This window comes from Perca fluviatilis, chromosome 1 (assembly GCF_010015445.1).
Source record: "Perca fluviatilis chromosome 1, GENO_Pfluv_1.0, whole genome shotgun sequence".
NCBI lineage: Eukaryota > Metazoa > Chordata > Actinopteri > Perciformes > Percidae > Perca > Perca fluviatilis.
In genome coordinates this window covers 11,048,617-11,076,146 of record NC_053112.1, presented here as the reverse complement: position 1 = coordinate 11,076,146, position 27,530 = coordinate 11,048,617, and the positions used below count along the sequence as shown (strand labels likewise).

Here is a 27,530-nt window from a genome sequence, read left to right as displayed (position 1 = left end):
GTCCTTTAAATCCTTCTCCTGTCTGTCAGATATAACCGTGGGCAGAATTACCACAATAACAGGTTGGATGCCATTGCGGAAGTGCCAGAGACGTTTGGGCTGTATCCCATATCCATGGCTGTATCGTTCCCATGGTATCGTGACCCCTCCCCAGCCGGGAAAAGCTTCAACGCGAGCGGAGTCAACAGGCGGCTCAGAAGCCACCCGAGGTGAGAGGAGACGCCACCAGAGATGGCCCAGGCGAATATCTCGGTGACGGAGAGCCAGTTCAGGTGTCCCGTCTGCCTGGACCTCCTGAAGAACCCGGTGTCCACCCCATGCGGACACACCTACTGCATGTCGTGCATCAACAACTACTGGGACCAGGCGGATTCGGGCCAGTTCAGCTGCCCGCAGTGCCGGGAGACGTTCAGCCCTCGGCCGGTGCTCCGGAGGAACACGGTGCTAGCCGAAGTCGTCGACAAACTCAAGCTGAGTGAAATGGTTACGGAGCCGGAGCTTTACCTGGAGGGAGTCGGGGAAGTACCGTGCGACTTCTGCCCGGCGGAGAGCAAGCTGAGGGCGGCTAAGTCGTGTCTGGTTTGCCTGGCGTCTTTCTGCGAGCTCCACGTTCTGCCGCACCGGGAGGTTGGCACGCTGCGGCGGCACAAGCTGGTGGCCGCGGTGGCGTGCTTGGCGGAGCGGATGTGCGCCCAGCACCGCCTGGGTCTGGAGCCCGCGGGGAGCGGCTCTGAGGCGGAGGCCCCGGTGGAGTGGAGCGGGGACTGCCTGCTGTGCGAGGCAGACCAGGAGGAAGTGCACAGTGTGGACGCCCAGAGAGCCAGGAGACAGGTACAGAGACACACTTGAGGTTTCATAATCGATTACAAATGTTGGGTTCTCAGACTTTACACTATCAGTCTCTCTACTAGAGGAGGGCTCCATAATCTGATCCTCAAATTATTTTTAATGCCAGGGAATGCACAGATGAATTTGATCCAAGAGTTTTTCAAATTATCAAGTTGCAAAATCTCTGACAATAACATTTACAGCTTTTAAAGGATCACCAGATACTAGAATAAAACACTTAAGACCAGAGATTCTCACATGCTTTCTCTGTGGAACCCATACAGATATGTGTTAACAAACCTGATGTTGTGTATTACTTACTGTGTTGATCCATGTATGTCAAGTCAACCCAAACTAAATTGCTTTAAGAAACTGACATGGCCAATAAAGGACTTTAATCTAATTGAATTAAAAACAATAAGCCATCATGTCAAATCACATTTCTGTCATTAACTGACAACCAGAAACAAACATTTCCCTGTCTTCTTCCAAAAATAAAATCTCCCAGACATTACCTTGAAATAGAAAGTGTTGGAAGATTGAATGATATATGTTGATCAAACAAATGTGATGGCAAAATGCAGTCTGGGCTGACTCCTATTCGGCTTTTTCATGTTTTGAGCCAGTTAAAATAAAGTTCATCATGCTAAACTAAGTCAACTGGACCTTTGTTTACAAGCCCTATAGTTTACATGTAGCGACTGGGCAGTGTGGGTTTAATGGTCCAAACTTTGCCATTGTCGTATGGATGGATGAAAGCGTACCGAAGGAGGTGTATTTGCACACTGACAGGTGTGCCAGAAGACGGGAGAGACCTTGTTGTCTCATACGTGGTGAATACATTGTGTAAAAGTGCATTGCACACTGTTAGGCCACTTAAAGTAGACGGAAAACAAAATCCAATCAAACAATGGCAAAATTAATAAATAATGGTAGTAGATCTAATAAACCCCATAACAAACAATAATCAAAACCGTTCAAAATTGTGTTTGTATAACAGCATCTGTTTTTATTTTATGACTTGCAGCCCCTTTTGCCACGCTTCAGACTAAATCAACAACTAGTACGGTGTCTTGTGTAATCCCGCTGGATTTTCTTATGAAAATTGATTTTTTTCTCTTTTTTTTCATATTTTGCTAGTATAGAGTCTAAGGAACAAGATACATTTTTTTTGTCTTCAAATTTTCACAATCCATTTTCACACTTAGATGACATCATGATTTATATAATGCATAATTAAGACTGGGACTACTATCAATCGGGGGTCAAATGTGAGAAAATGCTGGTAAAGAGGGTATTTTGCCTAATTTGGATGCTGATTTTGAATATCATATTTACTTAGCTGATTTTTTTGTTTTAAACCTGCTAATTAGCATATGCGGCCTAAAACTGGCCTCCATAGGCAACAAAATGTAACTCCTTGATATTCATATGAAACTTCAGTTGATTATTTATGTTGAGACAATATTTTTTTGTATTACAAGTTTTCTGAAAAATATATGTTTATGGATGTAATTTAACAATATCTCATTAATTATGCACTAATTTGCATACATTTCAATTACAGACATCTGAACATTGGATAGTTAACATTGGATGTAGTCAGGTTCAGGTTTGCCTTCAGAACTTTTTCTGGATTCTCTCATGTCTATCTTAGTCCAATTCAAAAGACCAGAGACCCCCAAGGATCTCATGTATAAATGCTAACAACACTTTTGGTGAACTGTGATTACAAAGAACTTTCCTGAATACATACTGGTTTGTAATCTATAAATAACTAACTTAACTTTAAATAACAGAACATCTTCCGAACTAAATGAACTATTTACAAATAAGTGAACTGCTAAACCTTTCAGAACAAGAAACACCTTTCAGAACAAGAAACACGACTGAATCAGCTCAGTATTCTTGGCAATTTCTCCTTTATACATCTCAGTTAATACTCACTCATCTTCCTCACTTTCATCAACATCACTCCCGTCATTTTTGACCTCCTCCTGGTTTTCACAGTCTACACAAGTGCAGGCTGGTGTGCATGGCAGTAGGGCTGAAACGATTCCTCGAATAACTCGAATAATTCGATTACAAAAAATCCTCGATTCAAAATGACTTGCCTCGAAGCTTTGTTAAATCAATGTTACCAACGTTGTATCGCTGACGGACGGTGTTTCCGCACGGAGCATTATTACTGTCGCGCAGACGCTGCTCAGTCTGCTGCTGGCGACCAATGCTGGAGACTCATGCCAGAGCGTAAATAGCGAGGGGCTAAGAGGCAGGCTGGAGAAAACGACAGAAAGTGTCCAAAGTTTGGAATCAGTTCAAACGTGATTGAAACTAAAACTCTGTACAGTGTGTCTACTGCAAAATCAAACTAGCTTACCACGATAATAGCACAACGTCAATGCTTTAGCATCTCAACAGAAAACATGGAGTCTAACTTAATCCTCCATTCCACGAAGCGGACCCGACAAAAGTAAACCACAGAGTCGTATGGACGATGAAACTACACCAAACACAACCACTACCAAAATCAAAGACAAGAAAATACATAGTGGTGACCACGATCTGATCTAAAGCTGATGCGTTGACTATCCCTTCGGAAAAACAGGTGATTGTTGCGCATCTCTCTCTCTCTCTCTCTCTCTCTCTCTCTCTCTCTCTCTCTCTCTACGGAGAAACAGCTGATCAACGATCTAATAGCATAAGTGTAACAGAGCTGTGTGACATTATAATCAAATGAAAATACTACTGTGTATATACAGATCAGTCTCAGGTTGAAACTTGTAGTTCTGAAAGTTAAATTGCCCAACTTAATGTAATGTTTATGTAAGTTTAATGTATGCCTTAGTTTGAGGTTGATATCATTTGAAAAAAAATCTTTAAAAACAATGTAATATGGCACTTAAATGCACTTAATAGGTTTAGTTTTTTGAGAGATGATATTATAAGCAATGTAGGTAATAAAAATGTTGCTTTTTTCCGAAGATATTGCTTTGTTTTAAAAACGCAAAAAAAATTATCAGATTAATCGATCGATAAAGTGCTAGATTAATCGATTACAAAAAGAATCGATAGCTGCAGCCCTAGATGGCAGTCCATTTCGAGTACAGCATTTCACACTTGCTCTTTAGGCAGCCACACTTTACAAAAGCCAGAAGCTCTTGAGGTGCTGGGTCATTTAAACAATAAACTGGCACAAACAAATGTCCCTCCAAGTGCCACCCATGATCTACAGGAGAAGGCAGCTTGAGCTTTGCTTTAGTGCAGGACTTCCATACATGGGTCAAATAATGAGGAAGAAAGGCAGGTGGTGAAGGTGGAAGCTTTTCCCCTTCTTTTCCTTTTCGAAAGAGCTCCCACCTGAGGTCTTTCAAAGTAGCGGCGTTCTTTGCTGATGTTCCATATGCCATGCACACAAACTTTTCCAAACAATTCACAACTTCTGCTGATAGTGGATGTAAAGATGACCCCAAAGCCTGCAGACTCTCAGGTCTCCCTCATCGAGTAGCAGAAATAGCTGTGTCCATTTCTTTTTGCTAATTCCGGCAAACTTTCCACCTCAATCTGCACCAGTAAATGCATGGAAGGCAGGGAATTGCTTTTGCATGATTGGATCCAAGGTCTTTAGCACTTTCACCAATGTTGATGAAACAACTTTGAATGAGTGTCTTTTCTTAAGGCCTGCAATTAAACCATACCATCTATGACAATCACCGAAAAGTCCGTTGGTACTGAGGCATCTTTTTATGCAACCTCTGTGTTGCTTTCATCAGTTCTGATTTGTCTGTTGGAATATAGATTAAGCCGTCCGATTTAAACAGGGATCTGGGGTAAGCTGACAGCTCATATTATTTTGTGTCACGTGCTTGAACATCTAAGTTGTCTACAATTGTAGCTCTGATTACGTTGTAGATGGGGTTGTTTGAATTTCCCAGGATGCATATGATTCTCCCACCCATGGATGCAGTCTGAACATTGTGGAGTTGATGGCTTTCATGGTCACTCTGGCAAAAAAACACATTTGTTTTTGTCATCTAATGTGCTTTTTCTCTTTGTTCTTGATGGTCCAGCATCAGCCTCGACCAAAGAAGGTGCAGAGGGTCTTCCTCTTTTTGGCCTGGTATTATCTGATTTCAGATATGTGTCTCAGCAAGTTAGTTTTGTTGACCAAGCTTCTATAGCAATTCCAATGGAAACCTGCACCTGAGCTCTGTTCCTTGTTGCAGAAGCTAGCAATACGGTGGTCACCAGCAGTGCTTCTTTTTAGCATGGGATAATATATTTCTGACGGTGTTCTCAGAGTTTGGACAAGATGTGCACTTTGAATTCTTGTCAGAACACTTCAACTCTTTGTCACAAATGAAGCATGAAGCATGTTCCTTGGCCATGTCTCTTCAAGCTAGCATCATGAAATGAGCTAGCTAAGCAATCCTTCTAACAACTTACTGTGTGTGTTCTTCAGTGTGTGCTGTGTAGCTCTGTTACGTGTGAGATGCCTGTACTCTTATGGTGCGTTCTTTTTGTCTTGTAATCGCGACTAGTAGCTCGAGTGTGACGTCACATCCGTGTCAAAAAATGAATAACCGCGGGTAGGCTACTGCTCTGCTTTCTGCTCAAGACTCGGCCATTGTTGTCATATAGCAACCGAGCGTCTCTAGCCAATTTCAGCTGCACAAGCCAAAAAATAACTTATTAGGCGGTATTTAACTCATAATAAGACTGTAGCGACATGCCTATAGGTAGCAGTATACAGTGCTATGTGTACGACTTCTTCATTTGGTTACAACAATGACAAAAGTGCTTAAACTACGTGTGATGCAGTGAACTCGGGGTTCTCTGAGTTCAGACGACTTGACAAGTCGTATATACGACCTTGGGGGCGTTCTTTTTGCAACTTCCGGTTCGTAACTCTGGAAAACAACTCGTAGATCGACTTCTTGGACAAAAAGAACGCACCATTACCCCACAGTCACATTAGCTACAAAAGCTAGCGACATGCACTCGCTTGTGGGCGCTCCTGGGCGTGCCTAGCCTACTCCTGGTTAATTGGCAACAGTAAACAGTGCTACCTTCAAGCACGTCTTAAAAGTTACTTCAGAGGTATTGTTAAGTCACAAGAACGATGTTTTTGGATTTAAAAGTATTTATTTCTCGATAAAAGTAACAAAATATGAGATAAAATGCCAAACATATCAGATATATACAGAAATACGATGTCCTGAAGCGCTTTCCGCCATCTTGAATTATTTTCTTTGACTCAAGCCACTATGGCTCTGCACTGACCAACGTCACGCTGCCCTCACGCTGCCTTCACTCCGATTGGCTGTCGCTTTGTCGCATCGCTCAGCATTTGCATAAAATAGACTTCTTGTCTATTTTGGCCCCGCCTTGCTCGTGGCAGCGGCGAGCTCATCGCTTGTCGCTGGCAAACGGCCACTCCCATTGAAAATGAATGGTAGCCTGTCACTTTGTCTCTGTCTCTTGTAGCTAGTGTGACTGTGGGGTTAAAGGTTATTTCCATAGACAGTATATATAATGGACCAACAGATCCCGTTGCTCTGGACGGAGACCAGTGAAGGATATTAGAAGCACTTTTCCGGTGATGGCTGAGCATTACTGCGCAGCCTCCAACTGAGAGAGACGACGTACATGTGACGTGAACAACCTGTCTGAAAGTTGGAAGTCTTCTGGTAGCTGTGCCAAGAGAAATCTCAATCACTCCCAATCTTACAGAGATGGAGAGCATAGGTATATGTAACGAGATAACATGGGTAAAGGCTAATTTTTGCTAACTAAAATGCTAGTTAACATTAGTAATTAAACCTAAACAGCTAATGGAAGTCTAAACTGCCTGCGAGCTTCTCCTGTACTGTACGGTAATTCCTTTACTGTGCGACAGAAAGTTGCCTGGTCATGATGCAGTCGTTAGCCTATTTTTACAAAAACATCTGCTACGGAGCCATAACATGAGGTACAAGGTAATGGAGCCTTTTATACATTATCGTGTTTCTTTAGAAATAAACAATGGACAAATAAAGTCTTTAAACGCTTCAGATGTAAAGTTATTCGCTCTCAAAGTGACGTCAAAATGAATGGCAGTCAAGGGAATGCTAACAGGAGGTGATGGCTTGTTAGCATCAAAATGGCGCCATAGGAGCTACAGGTTGTTGACAGATGCTTAACCCCTTGGTTATTTCCAAGTCAAATTTCTCTTAAGGTAGACAATAGAATGACATGGCAGGTCAAGGAAATCAAAGTTTTTGACATAGATAAATAGGGAGGAGGTGTTTTTACACTTTTCAGACACTCATCGTTTGAAAACTATGGATATTGTTTTAGAACCAACAACCTTTCTACATACACAAAGTGGAATTAATTGTCAAAAAATTTGAAGAAAATATGAAAATCCCTTTTCGGACTAGATATAATCGCTTATTTTAAAACCTACAGATAAAAACACTAAATATGGATTGTGACAATTTGAAGACGAAAAAAAATCTTGTTCCTTAGACTCTATACAAGCAAAATATGCAAAAAAAAATAAATTTTCACATGAAAATCCAGCGGGAGCCTATATTCCAAATACAGCGTATTGTACTAAACTGTTAAGTTCAACTTTAAACATTCTTGTTTGTGCTTTCAGTATTTTTAACAACTCTGTACTTAAACTATAAACCACGACAAAACTTAATAGATAAAACATCTACAGTGCATAACAAAATCACCACAGCTTTCACCTAATGGACAAACTAATTATACAAATTAACTAATTATACGAGAATGTAGTAGAGATGCTCCTCACAAATACCTGAATGTTGTCTATTGACTGTCTTTGTGTGTGTCAGCTCCAGCTCCAGGGATCTCAGAGGACGATTCAAGAAAGGACACAGAGTGGAGAGAGAAAGTTGGAGGAGTTTCAACAAAGCCTGGAGTCCCTCAAGGTGACACAGGCGCACACAAGCTTCCAAGAACTAACATTTAAATTATTCACACAAAGATGAGAGTCCCAAGTGTTAGAACACGGGAATGTTCCTGGAACATACCCGTTCTTATCCAACACCTTACCTCCTGAAGAAGACCTGACACAGTAAACATGCTTCTGACATTGTTTGAAGTAACTTTAAGCCTGTTTTACATTTCTGCGGAGGCTCCACGCAGAGCTTTCGCCGTAGCCTGCGTAAGTGGTCTGATTTATACTTGTGCGCTGGTGTGTGCGTCGAACCGGTGTGTGTGTGTGTGTGTGTGTGTGTGTGTGTGTGTGTGTGTGTGTGTGTGTGTGTGTGTGTGTGTGTGTGTGTGTGTGTGTGTGTGTGTGTGTGTGTGTGTGTGTGTGTGTGTGTGTGTGTGTGTGTGTGAAGTGGGTGATAGAGTGAGGGAGAAGTGAGAGAGTGACGGCGATTAGCTGCGGAGCGAGTACCGACTTTAGAGTCCTAGTGAGAGAAACAAAGTGTGTCCCCTGTGCTCTCTGACCACGGTGGGAAATGTGTAGCAGGAAAAGTTAACCCTCTCTGCGACGTGTGGTTACATTTTTCGAGAGGTGCACGTCAGGCTACGGCGTAGGCTCCGGCGTAGAAATGGCGTAGGCCTTTACTCTTACGCTCACTTCAAATTATCGAGATCAGGCGATTATCATTGTTATTATTACAGTGCCTTGCGAAAGTATTCGGCCCCTTGAACTTTTCGACCTTTTGCCACATTTCCGGCCTCAAACATAGAGATATAAAACTGTAAATTTTTGTGAAGAATAAACAACAAGTGGGACACAATCATGAAGTGGAACGAAATTTATTGGATATTTCAAACCTTTTAAACAAATAAAAACTGAAATATTGGCGTGCAAAATTATTCAGCCCCCTTAAGTTAATACTTTGTAGCGCCACCTTTTGCTCGATTACAGCTGTAAGTTAGCTGGGTATGTCTCTATCAGTTTTGCACATCGAGAGACTGACATTTTTGCCCATTCCTCCTTGCAAAACAGCTCGAGCTCAGTGAGGTTGGATGGAAGCGTTTGTGAACAGCAGTTTTCCGTTCTTTCCACAGATTCTCGATTGGATTCAGGTCTGGACTTTGACTTGGCCATTCTAACACCTGGATATGTTTATTTGTGAACCATTCCATTGTAGATTTTGCTTTATGTTTTGGATCATTGTCTTGTTGGAAGACAAATCTCCGTCCCAGTCTCAGGTCTTTTGCAGACTCCATCAGGTTTTCTTCCAGAATGGTCCTGTATTTGGCTCCATCCATCTTCCCATCAATTTTAACCATCTTCCCTGTCCCTGCTGAAGAAAAGCAGGCCCAAACCATGATGCTGCCACCACCATGTTTGACAGTGGGGATGGTGTGTTCAGGGTGATGATGGCTGTGTTGCTTTATGCCAAACATAACGTTTTGCATTGTTGCCAAAAAGTTCGATTTTGGTTTCATCTGACCACAGCACCTTCTTCCACATGTTTGGTGTGTCTCCCAGGTGGCTTTTGGCAAACTTTAAACGACACTTTTTATGGATATCTTTAAGAAATGGCTTTCTTCTTGCCACTCTTCCATAAAGGCCAGATTTGTGCAGTATCACGACTGATTGTTGTCCTATGGACAGAGTCTCCCACCTCAGCTGTAGATCTCTGCAGTTCATCCAGAGTGATCATGGGCCTCTTGGCTGCATCTCTGATCAGTCTTCTCATTGTATGAGCTGAAAGTTTAGAGGGACGGCCGGGTCTCACGTAGATTTGTAGTGGTCTGATACTCCTTCCATTTCAATATTATCGCTTGCACAGTGCTCCTTTGGATGTTTAAAGCTTGGGAAATCTTTTGTATCCAAATCCGGCTTTAAACTTCTCCCACAACAGTATCTCGGACCTGCCTGGTGTGTTCCTTGTTCTTCATGATGCTCTCTGCGCTTTACACGGACCTCTGAGACTATCACAGAGCAGGTGCATTTATCCGAGAACTTGATTACACACAGCTGGATTCTATTTATCATCATTAGTCATTTAGGTCAACATTGGATCATTCAGAGATCCTCACTGAACTTCTGGAAGAGTTTGCTGCACTGAAAGTAAAGGGGCTGAATAATTTTGCCGCCCACTTTTTCAGTTTTTATTTGTTATAAAAGTTTGAAATAGCCAATGAATTTCGTTCCACTTCATAATTGGGACCCACTTGTTGTTGATTCTTCACAAAAATTACAGTTTTATATCTTTATGTTTGAGGCCTGAAATGTGGCAAAAGGTCGAAAGCGTTCAAGGGCGAATACTTTGCAAGGCACTGTACTTATTCTAAATTATAGGTTGATTAAGTATAGTGTGCAACTGTTTTTCTCTCCCACTGCAATACGAGTATTTTTCTCGCAGAGATGGATTCATAAAATTGTGATTGATGATCATGATCTTAACATTGAGCAAAGTAATTCAGGCCGGTCATGCAGCCTTATCATGACACAGTACAGTACTGTATGGCATGTGCCATGTAAAGCACATAAGATAAAGGGTTACATAAAAACATTTGGCTTGACATTTTCACAACTGCCCGGGCAAAACATTGGGCTCACACACTCGCCCCTCTCTCTTTCTCACTCACTCACTCACTCACTCACTCACTCACTCACTCACTCACTCACTCACTCACTCACTCACTCACTCACTCACTCACTCACTCACTCTCTCACACACACACAAACATTCACAGCCTTACAGGAGCTGTTGTGTTAGTTTCCACTGCAAAGCTTATTTAATAGTTTCTAAGCAACCCTTTTAGTCTTCCAGGAAGAGCCTTTTTCTTCTCCCTTCCCCTGAGCCTCATCTCCATCCATCCTGCTCGTGGCTGCTCTAGCTGCTCGGAAAACCACTGTATTAGCTCACTAAAACGTCAGACGGAAATTGGCTTTTCATCAGAAAAGTGCACTGACTTTTATGCTTTATTTAGTTTGTTTTGTTTTCTGTAGAGAGTTACATCGTCCCAGGATAGTCTAAATCTGTGGTTTTCAAAGTGGGGTTCCAAGGGCTCCCCAGCAAAAAGGGAAATATTTTGTTTTCACTATAATTTCATCCATAAGTAACACAATAACAGAATGTATGACTATTTTGGTCATGGATTCCGTACACGTTCTGAAATATATCATCGAAAAGCAAACATCTCTGTGGTCTAATTTGTGTCCGTAAGGGGGTCCTTGGTGTGAAAAAGTTTGGCGACCACTGGTCTTAATGTCTTATATGAAAGTGTTTAGGCCTGCTAGAAATAGAATTTGGCAGCACACTTCAGGCCTTCGATATAATTTTAGTCGGGCAATTAATAAAGAGCAATAGCACCAAAGATTGGTGAAAAAAGATTGTTGGGATGGCTTAAAATCTCAGAAAACTTTAATGTAATGTTTTTGTTTTGCTCATTTAACTATTATGTGCAAAAACGTTTTAGGATAAATTAACCTATTTAATAACAAAAGCCATTGTGTGTGTTTGTGTGTGTGTGTTTCAGTTGTCAGTGTCGGCTGTTTTGGAGGACAGTGATGCTCTGTTTGCAGACATGGCACTCCGCCTGGAGAAAACCAAGGCAGAGGTGAGGAGTAGTAAAATAATAATTCTGATATGTTTGTTAAAATGACTGGAGTTGCTCAGTTCTGTCCAATGCACTTCAAATCAATTCAGTTGATTTAAGAAGGGGACCGTGCAAATTAATAAAACGCATGGTTTTACATGGGTTAAAAATACCAGAATTAGAATTTTTTTTATCTGTAGTCCCCTGGCTTTTAAAGCTATAGTGCGTAGCTTCTGCCGCCCTGTAATGAAGGTGCTCTTCATCACTAATATTTTAGCATTAGTACACTGTAGCTCATTAGGTTACAGGTAAATAAAAGGCTGCCAGTTTACCATCTAGCACTGCTGCTGTCTGGACCACATGTTGCCTGTGGTGCTCAGTTTTGTTGGATGCGCTCATGGCTTCCAAGTTATGTGTTAATTGATGGGGAAATAAACACCTGTTGATCTGCACCGTACCTCTGCCTCAAGTCTCCTGCTGTCATTATCCAAGCGCTATGCGGCCATTTTAACACGCCCCCATGAGGAATTCTAATTTATGACAACAAAACTGTTGGCGCGTCCACATGATACAAGCCTTCCATGAGCGCACTGTGTGCAGAATTGCAGCCACTAGAGCCTCTCCCACAATGAGCTTTCCTTAGGATGAGACATTTCTGTGTCTGTTGCTATTGAGGAGGATAGGGGGGGGGGGGGCAAGGTGGGGTTGGGGGTGTGTCCTTGACCAACTGCCACTTTTCTCATTTGAAAGCCATGATGTCTCTCTCTCATGGGTGGGCCAGATTCTCTGGGCGGGCAAAGCAGAGAAAGGGGAGGTAACCTTGCTCCTTATGACCTCATAAGGAGAAGATTCCAGATCGGCCCATCTGAGCTTTCATTTTCTCAAAGGCAGAGCAGGATACCCAGGGCTCGGATTACAGCTATCACCATTTCTAGCCACTGGGGGACCATAGGCAGGCTGGGGGAATGAATATTAATGTTAAAAAAACCTCATAAAGTGAATTTTTAATATCAAAAAGTAATGCACTCAAGCTTTAAAATGCAAAGAAACAAAAAAGAGCGCAAAGCAGAACTTCACGCTAAACAAGACACAGCACAGACGCAAAAAGCTAAGCAACGGAACGGTTTGATTGGTGCAGCCATGCTGTACTTGTGTGCCGTTCAGGTTCGAGCGAGGCTGGAGGCAAGGGAGCGAGCGGTGGTTGGGAGGGCTGAGCGAGACCTAGAGGTGCTGGAGAAGGACCTGGAGGAGCTGAGGAGGAGAGACGAGGAGATCAGTCAGCTTCTGCAAACCGAGGACACTGCCCATTTCCTACAGGTGAGGGGGGAGAAAGAGGGAGGATATGCACTGGGAAGAAAGAGAGCGTACAAACCCACGGACGGGTGAGAACTTTAGAGTGACAAAAAAGAAGGGAGGCTGGAGGGGAAATGGATAAATAAAATCTGCATGTCTAAACGGATAAAGCTACATCATGCAGGGAGCACAGAGGTTTGCTCTCCCAAAGACAAATACAACTTTAGTAGCAGTGAAAAGGAACTTAGTACATTTTAAGTACAGTGTTGAGGTACTTGGGTTTAATATTATGCAATACTTGATACTTCAACTTTGCTACATTTCAGAGGGACATATTGTTCTTCTTCTAGTTGGGACCCTAGACTGTATATAAAGATGGGTACCACTTTACTTGAAGGTATCTACATAAGAGTGACATGACACTATCATGAACACATGAACCCTAACCATAACCATAACCATAACTCATAGCTGCCAACACTCCCGTTTTTCCTAGGTTTCTCCCGTTTTTTAGCCCTATCTCCCGGACCTCTCCCGGTTTGTTATTTCTCCCGGAAAACTCCCGTAATTTGCATGGCCCAAACTCCTTTATAAATAATCAGACCAATATGTTTGTTTAATGTTGACCAGTTGCCAGATCTTGTATGAAACGCATCCTATTCACACAATGCACTCACCATGTACAATTTTCAACCCGTTCGTCACCTCAACCTGGCTTCCCATAACCCAGTTGCGCAGTTGATCTCTGCGCAAGCTTTGCGGAAAGTTCAGACCCGAAAGCGAGCAGATAAAAATGAAGAAGGTGAAGGTGAAGGTGGTGTTTTCGCAAAGAAATCCAAATACAGCTGTAAATTTCAACAGTGACAATTTACATGCATCTTACCTAGTCATATCGACAACCTCCACGCTTTTTGTAGGGTGTGTCGCATTGATTTTTAAGGTAGCGCACGGAGGGGAAAATGGCATCACCCAGCACATTAAAACACAGCGGCACCATCGCGCAGAAGAAGCACATAAGGGAACACGGGCGATTTTATCCTTCATCATGAAAGAACAGAGAGGGGCAGAAAACGTGAAGCAAGCTGAACTCAAGATGGCAATGTTGGTAGCACAGACTTACAGTACACTTAACAGTAACACCCCCACCCACCCACCCACCCCCGGTCACGCAGCCATGCCCCCGCACAAATCTCCCGGATTTTGAAAACCAGATGTTGACAGGTATGCCATAACTTGTCATGACAAAACCGAATGACCCTTGCTAAAAGAAGCGTTATTTCATAAACGGTTATGACTTGTTTATAATGTTTCATGACACGTTCATGACAGTGTCATGTCACTCTTATGGTGATACCTTCTAGTAACGTGTAACCTAAAGATGCGTCTCCATTTCCTCCCATTGTCGAAAAGTGAAGCCAAAATATCCTGGGCACTGGCATCATGTAATTTCGTAACCATGTCTGCGCAGTAGTGAGTCAATCACAGGCGTCAAACATGACATTTCACCCCCCTTTTTTTTGTGGATCAAATCATTAATTTAAAAACAAATTTATCCGAAAAGAAATGAGCCCTTGAACAAGCATCAGCGTGACAAGAACAGAAATTATCTGACGTGTACTAGTTTGCTAGTTCACTGCTGCCAGCCACCAGGGGGGCGATCAAGATTTTTTGGCTTCCCTTTTGTGAGGCTGTCAAGCTGTCCATCTTTAAATACAGTTTATGGTTGGGAGCCCTTGTCACGTTTTCAGATGTCTGAGTCCACCAAAGAGACAGTTCCTATGCAAACTTCTCAGATGGTTTGAGTTTAATAAAAAAACATGGAGGTTTCACCAAAAGTAAAGGATCTTAGTCCGGATGCTTGGTACGGATCTTAGAAGGGATCTGAGTACTTCTTCCACCACTGTACATTACCAAGTCTTGCATTTCTTTTTCATTTCATGTTTATTTGATAGGGACAGATGCTTCCACGTAGACATCAGAGCAACACATATCCAATGTACAGCATCACAGCATTTATAGCTATTGCCAATTAGGAATGCCCGCCCCTAGAAGCTAATGGTATTTGGTATTCACCCATTACATCTAATGCATCCTGGAGGCCATACAAAGTCACCAGAGTGCGTACTGCTCAGAAAGATTAGCCTGTGTAGATCAAGGATGGAGGAGGAAGAATGGATGCGAGTGGAGAATGAGTCAGCAGTGACCAGTGGAAAAAAAGACAGCAGCCACTTAAGTGCTATTTTCAAATTCAATTGTACAAGGAATTAAGGAAGGAGGAAGGGAGGGCTGTGGATGCTAAGTCAGGCTGTATTTTCCACTCTCTCTTTATCAATTCAAAGAATGGGAAGTGCATCTTTTTTTTTTTTTTCTACCTCCCCCATTGAGCAGTGAGCACATAATACGCTCCTCTCTGGGCCGCCATGTCTGTCTGAGTCTTCCCGTCTCTACTGCCAGTTGGTGGTCACTGAGCCTGTATTTAGTCAGGTTTCATCTCTTCTTCGTGTCTCAGACAGTTTATATTCTCTGTTTAGAGTCAAATAACAATTAATCTACTTTGGTTTTTTTTTTATTTCTCCAGTGCTCTAAATATTTATCTTTTGAATGTTTTTCTCTCTCTCTCTCTCTCTCTCTCTCTCTCTCTCTCTCTCTCTCTGTGTATCGGCCCAGGTGGCTCCCCTGCTATGTGTCCCTCTTTCCACCAGTCTGCACTCTCGAGCCCTCAGCCTGCCCTTGGAGGGATTCAGCGGCGCCTGGGGAGCGCTGTGCCACCTCCGCAGCCGCGTGGAGGAGGTCTGCAGGGAGGAAGTGGACAAGATCAGCCGCGCAGGTACAGCAGATGCCCTACAGGCGGGACAAAAGTCACTGAGGATATACTGAATACTAATAAATATACTAAGTACTCAAACATGCAGACACGAGCACCATGGGCACATTTATAGGTTGAGCGAATACAATTTTAAAATACAGCAAATTCAGCACATATAAAGTAGCGCTGCACGATATGAGTAAAATATCTAATTGTGATTATAAAATTCAGCATATATAAAGTAGGGCTGCATGATATGAGGAAAATATCTAATTGTGATTATTTTGACTGATGTTGTGATTGCGATATGATTCACGATATTGGAGGGAACGATAATTTTTTGTATCCTTATTCTCATTTCCATCGAAAAAAATTCTGGTGGGATTTTTGTGAGGATCTGTACCAAACAAAGATTTTTTTCTTTAGTCTTGAGGATAGGATTTGTAGGCCGGGACGTCTCTGCAGCGCCACAATACTTCAATCACAACGGTTTGACACCTATTTTGCCTTTAACAAATATTGGGCCCCCAACCTGCGATTTGGATATTGCACTAGTCCATTTTGCGATTTCAGTATATAGTTGCGATTAATTGTGCAGCCCTAATATCAGGTAGATTTAAGTATACAAAATTCCAAATGCATACTCTCTCATATGTTCAATTCAATTTTATTTATAGTATTAAATCATAACAGAGTTATCTCGAGACACTTTACAGATAGAGTAGGTCTAGACCACACTGTATAAATTCCAAAACCCCAACAATTACAGTAATTCCTTCAAGAGCAAGCATTAGCAGGGGCTGTTGCGACAGTAGCAAGGAAAAACTCCCTTTTAGGAAGAAACCTCGGCAGACCCAGACTCTTGGTAGGTGGTGTCTGACGTGGCCGGTTGGGGGTGTGATGAACAGTGGCGATAATAGTCACATTAAAGATAAAGGAACAGTGACTTGGAAGGTCATCGTGGAAGTTCATGTCATATGTGTGCTCCGTTTCATAGTATGATTCATTTTTCTTTCCAGTTAATGACAACTACGTGTTGGGTGCAGAATGTGTAAAAGGTAAGCATTAGAAACATGATACACACACACACACACACACACACACGCCCTCTGTGACTGAGGTCTGAGGTGACCCATTTTTACCAGACTGAAGGTTTTGACACGACATTTAACACTGCAAGGGACAGTGGATGTGTTAATTATTCATGCTGAAGAGGACCGGGCGATGTCTGATACAACGCTGTCTGGCTCATATCCAGCTCTGCCTTGTTCTAATCAGTTCAGTTTAGTAGTTTGGTCTCGCATTGCCAGACCTTCCTCCACAGCGCCGCGGAGGAGGGTCTGGCTGGTCCACACAGCATTCTGGGAAGGGAGCGAAACATGCTCTGGTTTATTGGCATGTCTTTAAACCAATCACAGTCGTATCGGGCGACGCTAAGCGCCGGATGAAGCCACGGCGCCTCTGCAAAAGGAAGTTTTTTTGGTGGAACGTGTACGTTCAAAAGTTGTTTTAGTCGTACAACAGAAAACTCCGATTGGACAGATAGTCTAGCTAGGTGTCTGGATTTACCCTGCAGAGATCTGAGGAGTTAACCATAGTCCTCAGAAATCCACCAGAGTTTAAAATTACAACACCAAGACGTAACGGACATCCAGCCCAAAGAGAGTGGCATCCGGCCGAATTTCCAGCTGCACCTGAACAATCCCGAAAGTGGAACGTCGTTGATATACACTAGGTTTAGTTTAATTGGAAGCATTCAAATGCAATTCAATTCTTTTAGTTTTTTGGAAGTATTTTAATGAAAATGAACACTTCTTGTTTTGTTATTATTAGCATCGTTGAGTTTAAAAAAATAAATAATATACCAAATACTATTCATATCCATTGTATTGAGGAGGTGCAGAGAACTTCAAACCGCAGCAAACACAACCAACACTATCTGCAGGGCAACCTACTACTCGGGGTAAGTGGAACAAATGTGGGATTTATTTGTAATTTTTGGTGGACTGACCCTTTTAACTCACGCAAAGAGCTGGTTTTGGTTTTGTAATGCATGCTAACTAACCGGCCGGCTAATTTAGAATATCAGCTTTTAAAAGTTTGCCACATTTGGGAAATATTCTTACTCACTTTCTTCTATTTTCTGTTTTTTATTCTACCATTATTTGAGTTTATGTACCTCTTATAATTTATTTCTGTTACTTTCTACAATTATCTGTATTTAAGTCTTTTGTTTCTGTTGCACTGCTGCAACAACCAAATCCCCCTAACCCCCACCCCTAACTGGGGCTCAATAAAGGTGTTTCTTATCTCAATTAAAAAAAGCATGTTTCTTAAAATGCCAAACTACTCCTTTATAAAGTCACTGTGTTTAGGATTATTTTATACAGTTCGTGATAGGATTTCATACTGTGGCGCCATCTGGTCCGAGTGCAAAGAACACAAGGTGACTGGGCAGAAAGCAACTCATGAAGTGCACCGATTTTTACTTAGATTGTGTCCTTTTTCCACTAACAAAATGAATGTCACATACAAATTCTAAATGTAGTGACTTTATTGTTTGGTACTAATGCTACATGCTCAAATGCTTGGCAAGGTTTGTTTGTTAGCAAGGTGTCATTACTGAATAGTCTTATTTATTGGATTTATGGAACCATTATTACTGTGCTTGTTCCTCCTTCCTTCCTTTTTCAGCATTTCTGTCTCACTCATCCTCTCTTTTTCTTACTTTCTATTCCAATTCCTGTTGTTTCTCTCCCCCACCCTCTCACTCCTATTCAATGCATTTATTCCATTCTCTTTTATTTAAAAGTATTAAATACCAGTTTCTTTGTGTCTTTCTCTTACGTGTGTCCTGTCAGCAGTGCCGGTGCTGTTCCCTCTGTCCTCTTTGTCTCTGCAGCCGGCTGATCAGAGGATGAGGGCAACTTTCCTCAGGTGTAAGTACCGTGTCTATCCTCCATCCCTTCTACTTCTCAAACTTTCCACCTCATCCATTACATTTCTTTCCTACATCCTTTCTCTTCTCTCCCCCTAGTGCACCCATTCAGAATGACCATCCTGCATGCCATTCATTTGCTTTCTCTCTTCTCCCTTCCTTTCTCTGACACTCTTTCCTTCTCCTTTTTCTCCTTCTTCTTTCCATGCCTCGAGTTCCCCAGATAATGAGATTCCTGCTGGGAAATCGGAGAGCCCAGTGTGGATCCTCATCAATGATGGATGGCAATCATACTGTATTTATGACATCCAGGTCCGTCATTAAAAGCCTGACCTTGTCCCGACAGAAACGAGCCAGCTGACAGGATGACAGCGTACCAACGCCTGGTTGGCCATTAATAATTCATTTGGTCAGAGGAGGATTAAGGTTATGTGTGTAATTTATCCTCTCTGTGCCTAAAATTTCTACGGGGACGGCTTAACATCTGTCGGTGTCCCACTCAACTCTGGAAACCAGAAAACTGTGAGAGCGGCAGAGTAGAGAGGAGAAACGGGAAAGGCATATCTTTCAGGTCAGGGATTGTAATGCCTCCAACGCTACTGATTTCAACCGAGTCTGGGTCAACAATTTTAAGTACCCTGATCCCACTTCCGCCATTAGTTTTGCAGGTTTGTAGTTGAATTAGTATTGGACAAATAACAATGTTCTGACCGAATGATGGTGGGAGATGAGATGATAAGGTATAGTCAAAGCTATCACAATTCATCCTAAGGGGAATATGAATGTACCGAATTTCTGTAGAAATCCTTACAATAGTTTTATTGGACCGAAATGGTGGATTTACAGACGGACCAACATTACCATTCAAGCCATGCCACTAGTGTGACTAAAAATCAGGGATGCACCGAATCCAGGATTCGGCCTAATATTGGGCTTTTTGACAGGGTTCGGTTTCTGCTGAACCTTAAAAAATGTTTTCCCCGAACCGAACCCTACTCTTGCACTACGCGCGCTACGCTGGTCGACGTAATGACGCCGCCGTTGATTACGGGAAGGTGATTACGTAGGTGGAGCGTTCAATGCAGTAGGCTGGGAGAAAGTGAAAATGGAACTCGTGAGCAGAAAAAGTGTTGTTTGGCAGTACTTTCAGTCAAAAGAAGGCCGTTCAAGTCCAGCTACATGTTCAATTTGCAATGCCGATTTGTCTCGTGGTGGCGAGGACCCTAAACAACACACAGCATCGCCGCTGTTAAAACATTTGCATATGAAACACATGAAAGAATATGAGTTGTGCATGAAGGAATCTACAGACGGCAGCCAAAATGCAGCAACTTCAGGTACGGCAAAGGAAGGACAGTCACAGCTAAAAACTGGTGTTAACCAGGCGATTTTTACAGTTAAAATAAAATAAAAAATACACTGCTGTGGAAGTTGTTTACTTCATTAATCTGTTTACTGTGTTAATGGACTGAGGATGGGAGTAGGATTCGGTTTCGGATTCGGCAGAATCTTAACCAGTGAATTCGGTATTCGGCTGAACGCCAAAAATCTGGATTCGGTGCATCCCTATTATAAATATTAAATCTTAATTAAATTATTATTTTAAATGAATTACAAGTTACCAAAGCCCAAGGCTACATCTTTAAATTGCTTCTTTTATAAACGTCTAGTTATCCAATTTACAATACATAACAAACAGCAAATATTTGTACATGTTTGCTTGCTTAAATGGCTACTGGTTAGTCAATCAATTTGATTTATGTTGCCCAATGTCATAAATTAGTTTCACAATCTGTACAGCACATAAAAACAATCTATCCTTAGACCTTCGGTCTGGATAAGGAAGAAAACAAAAATTGATTATCAGCGTTGTTGGCAACTAAGTTTTGATCAATCAGCGAATTGATTAAACAGCGGCTGTTAAGCCGGCTAAATGACAGCCTACTCAAAACCAATGTCTCTCCTCGGACAATAAAGAGTATGTGCCTGACCCGCTATTTCTTTAATTTTCAGGAGTTTGAACACTGGTTGCAATTCAAATTTTGGAGATTAAAGCGAGGATTGTGGTTGCATTTGATATTGTTTTTTTGTTTATGTTTATGCCACTGCAAAAATCTCTGCATGGCTACTTTTCCAATCTGTCTGTTTGGGGAACTCCCTGATTATTAATCAACAACCTTCCGTCCGTCCGTCTCTCTTTTAGAATATTGTCTTTTCTTTGGGGCAGTAAAAATCTCAATTCCTGCCTCTTGAACTCTTCTCTTTCGATTTCCTTGCTTTTCCAGTTTTATGTCGTCTGTCCCTGGACCCCGACACAGCCCACCCTACTCTGCTTCTCCTGGAGAGGCCCCCGGGCGCCCACTGTGGCGAGGAGACCCGACCCTACCCCCCTCACCACCAGCGCTTTGATTCAGTGGCCCAGGTCCTGTGCAGGGAGGGCCAGTTTGGCGGTGCCAGCTACTGGGAGGTGGAGTGGAGGGGCGGGGGATGGGTCGACATCGGCGTCACCTATCGAGGTATCGGACGCAAAGGTGGCGGGAAACCCTGCCTGCTGGGGCGCAACGAGAACTCTTGGCGGCTAAGGTGTACACACGCGGGATACGCTGCCTGGCACGACAACCGTAAGACCACGGTGGCCGCACCGCCCTGCCCCCGGATCGGCGTGTTCCTGGAGCGTCAGAAAGGAGCGCTCTCCTTCTACAGCGTATCGGACGCAGTGGTACTCCTGCACACCTTTCGTTGCCCGTTCTCTCAGCCGCTGTACCCGGCCTTCCGCCTGGACCTGGACTCCACCCTGCTCATCTGCCCCCACGAGGGAGGCAATGGAAACCCTAACTAACCTTTCCCCCCTTTTCCTCATCCAGGACACATCTACATTTAACTACTGCAAGAAAGTGCTGTTCACTCAGCTTATTAATATGAAGACTAGAAAATATTACTGCCAGACCTATCTCCACAGCGCTGTGGAGTAAAGTCGGGCTACACCAGAGATGCATTCTGGGATAGGAGAAAAAAAACGCCCTTGGTTTGTAAGCAATTCTTCAAAGGTCCTATATCATGCTTATTTTCAGGTTCATACTTGTATTTGGGGTTTTTACTAGAACAGGACATTTTTCTCATAGTCTCTGTCTGAATATACCTGTATTACCTGTATTCACACTCTGTCTGAAACGCTCCGTTTTAGCGCCTGTCTCTTTAAGGCTTTAAGGCTTCTCTGATTGGGGAACCTTTCCGGGTCTTCAACATCTGCGTTCTTGCAGTCTCTGCACCATCATTGCAGTCAAGGAATGACTCTAACGGCACTGTAGCGGCACTTTCTACCTATAAATGGTATAGTTGTGACATCAATACACCGTACAGAAGTTCTGACGGCTCGTTTAAAGGCACACATTCTAAATACGGACTGTGTGCATTTCTCTGTGGCTGGAGCGTTTTTATACTTTCAAAGTATTATACAGCACCTTGACCTGCTTTATAATAAGAAAAAAAAGACATGGAAATCTCACTTTTTTTAATATGGCACCTTTAAACCAATCCCAACCATCTTGGGCGTACCTAAGCTCCGGACGCAACAACGGTGGCTCTGCAAAGTAGTCTCGGGAAGGAACTTGTTGAGGTGGAACAGTAGCACTCAGCAAAAGAACAGAATTTTCACCCATTATTAGGGCTGCGCAATTAATCAAAATTTTAATCACGATTACGATTTTGGCTCCTAACGATCACAAGAACTGAATAATCAAGAAAAACAATTATTCTGCACATTACGTTTAGCAAGTAAACTCTTATTTTCACAGTTCAAGGTGTTTTCACTGTTGATTTGTTGTCTGTGTTTCAACATCTTTCCAAAAGTCAATGAGTAATTGTGCTAAATAATCGTGATTTCAATATTGACCAAAAATAATGGTGATTATAATTTTTTCCATAATCGAGCAGCCCAGTGTGTGTCGACCGTGAAAAAAGCCTATTCACAATAGATGGAAACATGAAAAACCATCCAATTTTTTTTTTATGGTTTCAAATCTGAACAAATATTTTTCAGAATTCTTTTTATTTGCCAATCAAGAAGAAATGTATGTGATACAATGTTTTTTTAGTCTGAATCCAAAATACAAAGATACTAAAAAAGTATTCACCCCTATTTGTTGTAGAATTTGTTATAAATACGTTTATGGGAAATAGTTTCAGATGGTGGAATACTTTGTTTATCTCCCTACAATAACGGGCTAAATATTTAGTATCTGCGACTACCGACAGCAGCTTCTTTTCTTTATCAACCCCCCTGACATGTGACATGGAATTGTTAGCTGCTAAAGTGACCTTAGCTTCAGATTTAGACTAATTAAAGGCCATATTGTAGCAGATGGGGTCATGACTGTCATGCCATTTGAGGTAATTTTATTTTATCCAGGTGAGTTTTTGTTACATTGCAGGTCTGTCTTTAGAGTAGACTACCATGAATTAAAGAAATAGTTTGATATTTGGGAGATAGGCTTACCCTCTCTCTTTCTTGCCGAGAGTTAGATGAGACGATTGATACCACTTTACTGTCTGCGCCAAAGGTAACAAAATCCACCGTCCTCTGCACCTCTGTGTGTGTAAAACCACAACTGTCATTCTTTTTACACTGTGGTTTTTGTAAAGATATTAAAACCATGTATAAACACATCTGTTTGTGAGCTCCAGAGGCGCTGGTAGCCGGATTTAGTTACCTTTTGGACGGAGCCACGCTAGCGGTTTCCCCCTGTTTCCAGTCTCTGTGCTAAGCTAAGCTAACCTGTTGCAGGCGATGGCTTCATTTGTATTGTGAAAACATGGGAATGGAATAGATCTCATCGAACTCTTGGCAAAAAAAAAAGGAAGCCCCTAAAAAGAATTCCCCTAAAAGTCAAACTACTCCTTTAACGCTGCATTCACATCGCAGGTCTTCTTCATTCGCAAATTTTTTCCCAATGACCATCATATCTGTGTAAGTATAGAACTAATATCAGTAATAATATATGATTACATATTTTAAAGTGATGTTATTAAAGGCACACCATCAAACATCAGTGTCAGGAAAATCACACAAGCCTCCACAACCTGGCTATAATTTGGTGACCAATGGTGGAGGATTTAAAATATACTTACTGTCATTGAGTGTCGTCAACTGTCAACTAACAAACGTGTACTTTGCATGCTTCCAAATCCAATCCTAATGTTATCTAATCACCAATCACAGCTAATCAAGTCAAGTCTAACCTCATATCCATTCAAGGTTAGATTTGAAAAACTGACTTTCTGCAACTTCAAACTCTTCATATGGATAAGAGAACATCAGATGGGTGTTGGATAGGAAGAAACCTCAGAATCAGAACTTGAACATTTTATTTAAGTCTGCAACTTTTTTCCCCTTTTGATTGTAGCATTACAAGGGACCAGGATCTACTTGGCATGCTAATTGTACCACAGTTTCCAAATGACCGAGTGCCCTTGCCTTCCATCTGAATGGATGCCATACTGTAGCCACAGTTTTTCTTCGATTATGGGTGTTTTTCTTTGCCTCGTTGAAGTTTTGTTTTTATATGGCGCTATTCCAGATGATTGTGATCACTTGACCGCTCACTGTGTGAGGCCTTTAAAAGGTCCCATGGCATGAAAATTTCACTTTGAGATTTTTAACATTAATATGCATTAATGCATGCCTATGGTCCCCCATGTGGCTAGAAAGGGTGATAGGTGTACACCCATAGACAGTATATAATGGACCAACAGACCCCGTTGCTCTGGACGGAGACCAGTGAAGGCTATTAGAATCACTTTTCCGGTGATCTATTGCTTTACTGCGCAGCCTCCAACTGACAGAGACAACGTAAATGTGACGTGAGCAACCTGTCTGAAAGTTGGAAGTCTTCTGGTAGCTGTGCCAAGAGAAATCTCAATCATTCCCAATCTTACAGAGACGGAGAGTGTAAGTATATGTAAGGAGATAACATAGGCACAGGCTAATTATTGCTAACTAAAATGCTAGTTAACATTAGTAATTAAACCTAAACAACTCATGTAAGTCGAAACTGCCTGCGAGCTTCTCCTGTACTATACGGTAATTCCTCTACTATGTGACACAATCGTTAGCCTATTTTTACAAAAACGTCTGCTACGGAGCCATAACGTGAGGTACAAGGTAATGGAGCCTTTCATACATTGTCGTGTTTCTTTAGAACTAAACAATGGACAAATAGTCTTTAAACGCTTCAGATGTAAAGTTATTCTCTGTCAAGTGACGTCAAAATGAATGCTAGTCAGTGGAATGCTAACGGGAGGTGATACCTTTTGTAGCATCAAAATGGCGCCATAGGAGGTTCGAGTTCTGAAGCGAAGCTTACCCCCTTGTGTAAACCGAGCCCTGGGTATCCTGCTCTGCCTTTTGAGAAAATAAAAACTCCTCCTTATGAGGTCATAAGGAGCAAGGTTACCTTCCCTTTCTCTGCTTTGACCGCCCAGAGAATTTGGCCAACCCAAGAGAGAGAGACATCATGGCTTTCAAATGAGAAAAGTGGCAGTTGGTCAAGGCCACACCCCCACCCTCCACCTTGCCCCCCCCCCTCTCTCATCCTCAATAGCATATAAAGCTACAGACACAGAAATGGCACATCCTAAGGAAATCTCATTGTGGGACTGGCTCTAGTGGCTGTAATTCTGCACCAAGGCTGAATTTTGGGAAAGAGACTTCAGATATAGTATTAGGGGACCACTAAGGTCTATATAAAAGAGACTTCAGATACAGTATTAGGGTACCACTAAGGCCTATATAAAAGAGACTTCAGATACAGTATTAGGGGGCCGCTAAGGTCTATATAAAGAGACTTCAGATACAGTATTAGGGGACCACTAAGGTCTATATAAAAGAGACTTCAGATACAGTATTAGGGGACCACTAAGGTCTATATAAAGAGGCTTCAGATACAGTATTAGGGGACCACTAAGGCCTATATAAAAGAGACTTCAGATACAGTATTAGGGGACCACTAAGGTCTATATAAAAGAGACTTCAGATACAGTATTAGGGGACCACTAAGGCCTATATAAAAGAGACTTCAGATACAGTATTAGGGGACCACTAAGGTCTATATAAAAGAGACTTCAGATACAGTATTAGGGACCACTAAGGTCTATATAAAAGCATCCAAAGAGCACAATGTCATAGGACCTTTAAACCAAACTATCTGTGGAATGGGAAAGGATCAACTATTTTAATTCCAAAGACACAACAAGAAGGGCACATAGAAGTCTAAAAAATAAGAGCTTTATTAAAACATTAACAGGAAATGTATTTAAAATAATAGCAAACCTAAAAGGTGTTGCTTCTATGCTACGTAATACCTCGGAAATTAAATTCAACACAAGCGATTCTGAAAAATGATATTTCTGAATTTGCAGGTCTTGTAGGTCAATCCAAAGTAAGAAACACTTTTTTTTGCCATGGAGTGCATTATTCCATAAGCTGTAGAACATTAACAGAAGTGCTGCTCTGTAAAATGTCATCATGTAGCATTTTCTCAATCCATTTACTGACTGTGGTTCTGTTCTTAATGTAATTGTAAAATATTTTGTAATTGTCTGAATGTTTTTCCAGGATGAGTTTGTTCCATTTGGCTCGCAATAAACTGATCCATGGAGATCTGAACTGGCAGTCGGAGGGTATTTTATGTTACGAACTGAAAATATTAGTAGACCTTAACAAGGATTTATACAAGAGGAGTTGTTACCACAGATAAATACTGCCTTTATTATGCAGGTTGAAGTTGTAGCGTATATCTAGTGATTGGTGGCAGGATGTATAGTTTCTCAGACTGTTCATTTGCACAATAATAGCATTTAAAGATTTCCCTTCTCATAAAAAATGCCATAGATAGATAGATAGATAGATATATACTTTATTGATCCCCAAGGGGAAATTCAAGGTCCCAGTAGCTTACAGACATCACACACAACATACACATACATCATAAACAGGATGATAAAATGACAGATCCACATGAATAATATGGACAATAAAAGAAAAGATACTAAGTAAAAAATCCACATACAGTATGTATGGTAAGGTGCTCTATGAGAGTGTGTCACGATGGTAGTGCAAATAAGTCCAAAAGTGCAAGGATAAAGTCTAGAGACCAGCATTAAATATGGACAATATAAGAGATTATGGACAATATAAGAGTATAAAGCAGTAAACCGTGGGCCAGTGGACAGTCAGTACATAACTAGTGTTGTTGTTGTTATAGGAGGTAGTGGAAGTGGTGGAGAGGGAGGAGAGGCAGACAGACTATACAGAGAAGTCTCTCTCTCCTCTTCCCTTTTGTGAAGCATTGTAGAGTTGTATTCCTTAACTTAGCACCCAAAAACACAATATTTATTTTTTTTTTTTTTTTTATAATTAATTTATTAAAAAAAAAATTATAAATAAAAAAAAAAAAAATAAAAAAAAAAAAAAAAAAAAAAAAAAAAAAAAAAAAAAAAAAAAAAAAAAAAAAAAAAAAAAAAAAAAAAAAAAAAAAAAAAAAAAATAAAAATATAAATAAAATAATAATAAAAATAAAATTAAAAAAAAAAAAAAAAAAAAAATTTTAAAAAAAAAAAAAAAATTAAAAAAAAAATAAAAAAAAAAATTAAAATTTTTAAAAAAAAAAAAAAAAAAAAAAAAAAAAAAAAAAAAAAAAAAAAAAAAAAAAAAAAAAAAAAAAAAAAAAAAAAAAAAAAAAATATAAACCAAAACCTTAGACAGGATTTCACTTCCAGTTCAGGACTTATACATTTATGTTTTTATACTGACAAATATTTGTTGTGCTGTAGTTTAACATCTTATCCATTGTCCAAAAACCTTTTTGATATCTTTTTTTGTTCTCCATTAATTTAACCCTTATTTAAGGACAATCAACTCAGATCATTCATTTTTAAATGACAAAATCTTTCTGTTTTCACAATCACATTTTGAGAAACTGAGATGGTGTCTAATGGGCGATAGCATTTTTATTTTTAGAGCCTACACTTTACAAACCTCGATTACACAATATACAACTGGTTGTGCAAAACATTTAAGTGGCATTTAAGATGAACTGATTGTTTCAGCTCTGGCCACTCCAACAGAATCCTGTGTGTGTG

The 27,530-nt window shown here is 41.2% G+C and overlaps 1 protein-coding gene across 6 annotated transcripts; it reads left to right on the top strand.

Annotated features, from left to right (window-relative positions):
- LOC120555815 (E3 ubiquitin/ISG15 ligase TRIM25-like) lies at window positions 1–22,160 on the top strand. Of its 6 annotated transcripts, none has more exons than XM_039794944.1 (9): window positions 1–831; window positions 7,674–7,769; window positions 11,296–11,376; window positions 12,520–12,672; window positions 15,316–15,475; window positions 16,474–16,512; window positions 17,352–17,417; window positions 18,316–18,393; window positions 20,678–22,160. In XM_039794944.1, the coding sequence occupies exons 1-9, from the start codon at window positions 232–234 to the stop codon at window positions 21,229–21,231; spliced, it is 1,827 nt and encodes a 608-aa protein (XP_039650878.1). In that variant the 5' UTR covers window positions 1–231; the 3' UTR covers window positions 21,232–22,160. The 6 variants fall into 6 exon arrangements, with proteins under 6 accessions (XP_039650878.1, XP_039650888.1, XP_039650868.1 ...); XM_039794954.1 differs by having other exon boundaries at window positions 2–831; window positions 18,319–18,393; XM_039794934.1 differs by having other exon boundaries at window positions 2–831; window positions 17,349–17,417; window positions 18,319–18,393.
- Window positions 22,161–27,530: the final 5,370 nt, after the last annotated feature.

Bases quoted from the DNA above. Each gene is read 5' to 3' on its own strand.
- LOC120555815 (XM_039794929.1), top strand. From the start codon at position 232: ATGGCCCAGGCGAATATCTCGGTGACGGAGAGCCAGTTCAGGTGTCCC. The intron at 11,377-12,519 runs GTGAGGAGTAGT...TGTGCCGTTCAG, and splicing joins TGGAGAAAACCAAGGCAGAG to GTTCGAGCGAGGCTGGAGGC. The intron at 12,673-15,315 runs GTGAGGGGGGAG...GTATCGGCCCAG, and splicing joins ACACTGCCCATTTCCTACAG to GTGGCTCCCCTGCTATGTGT.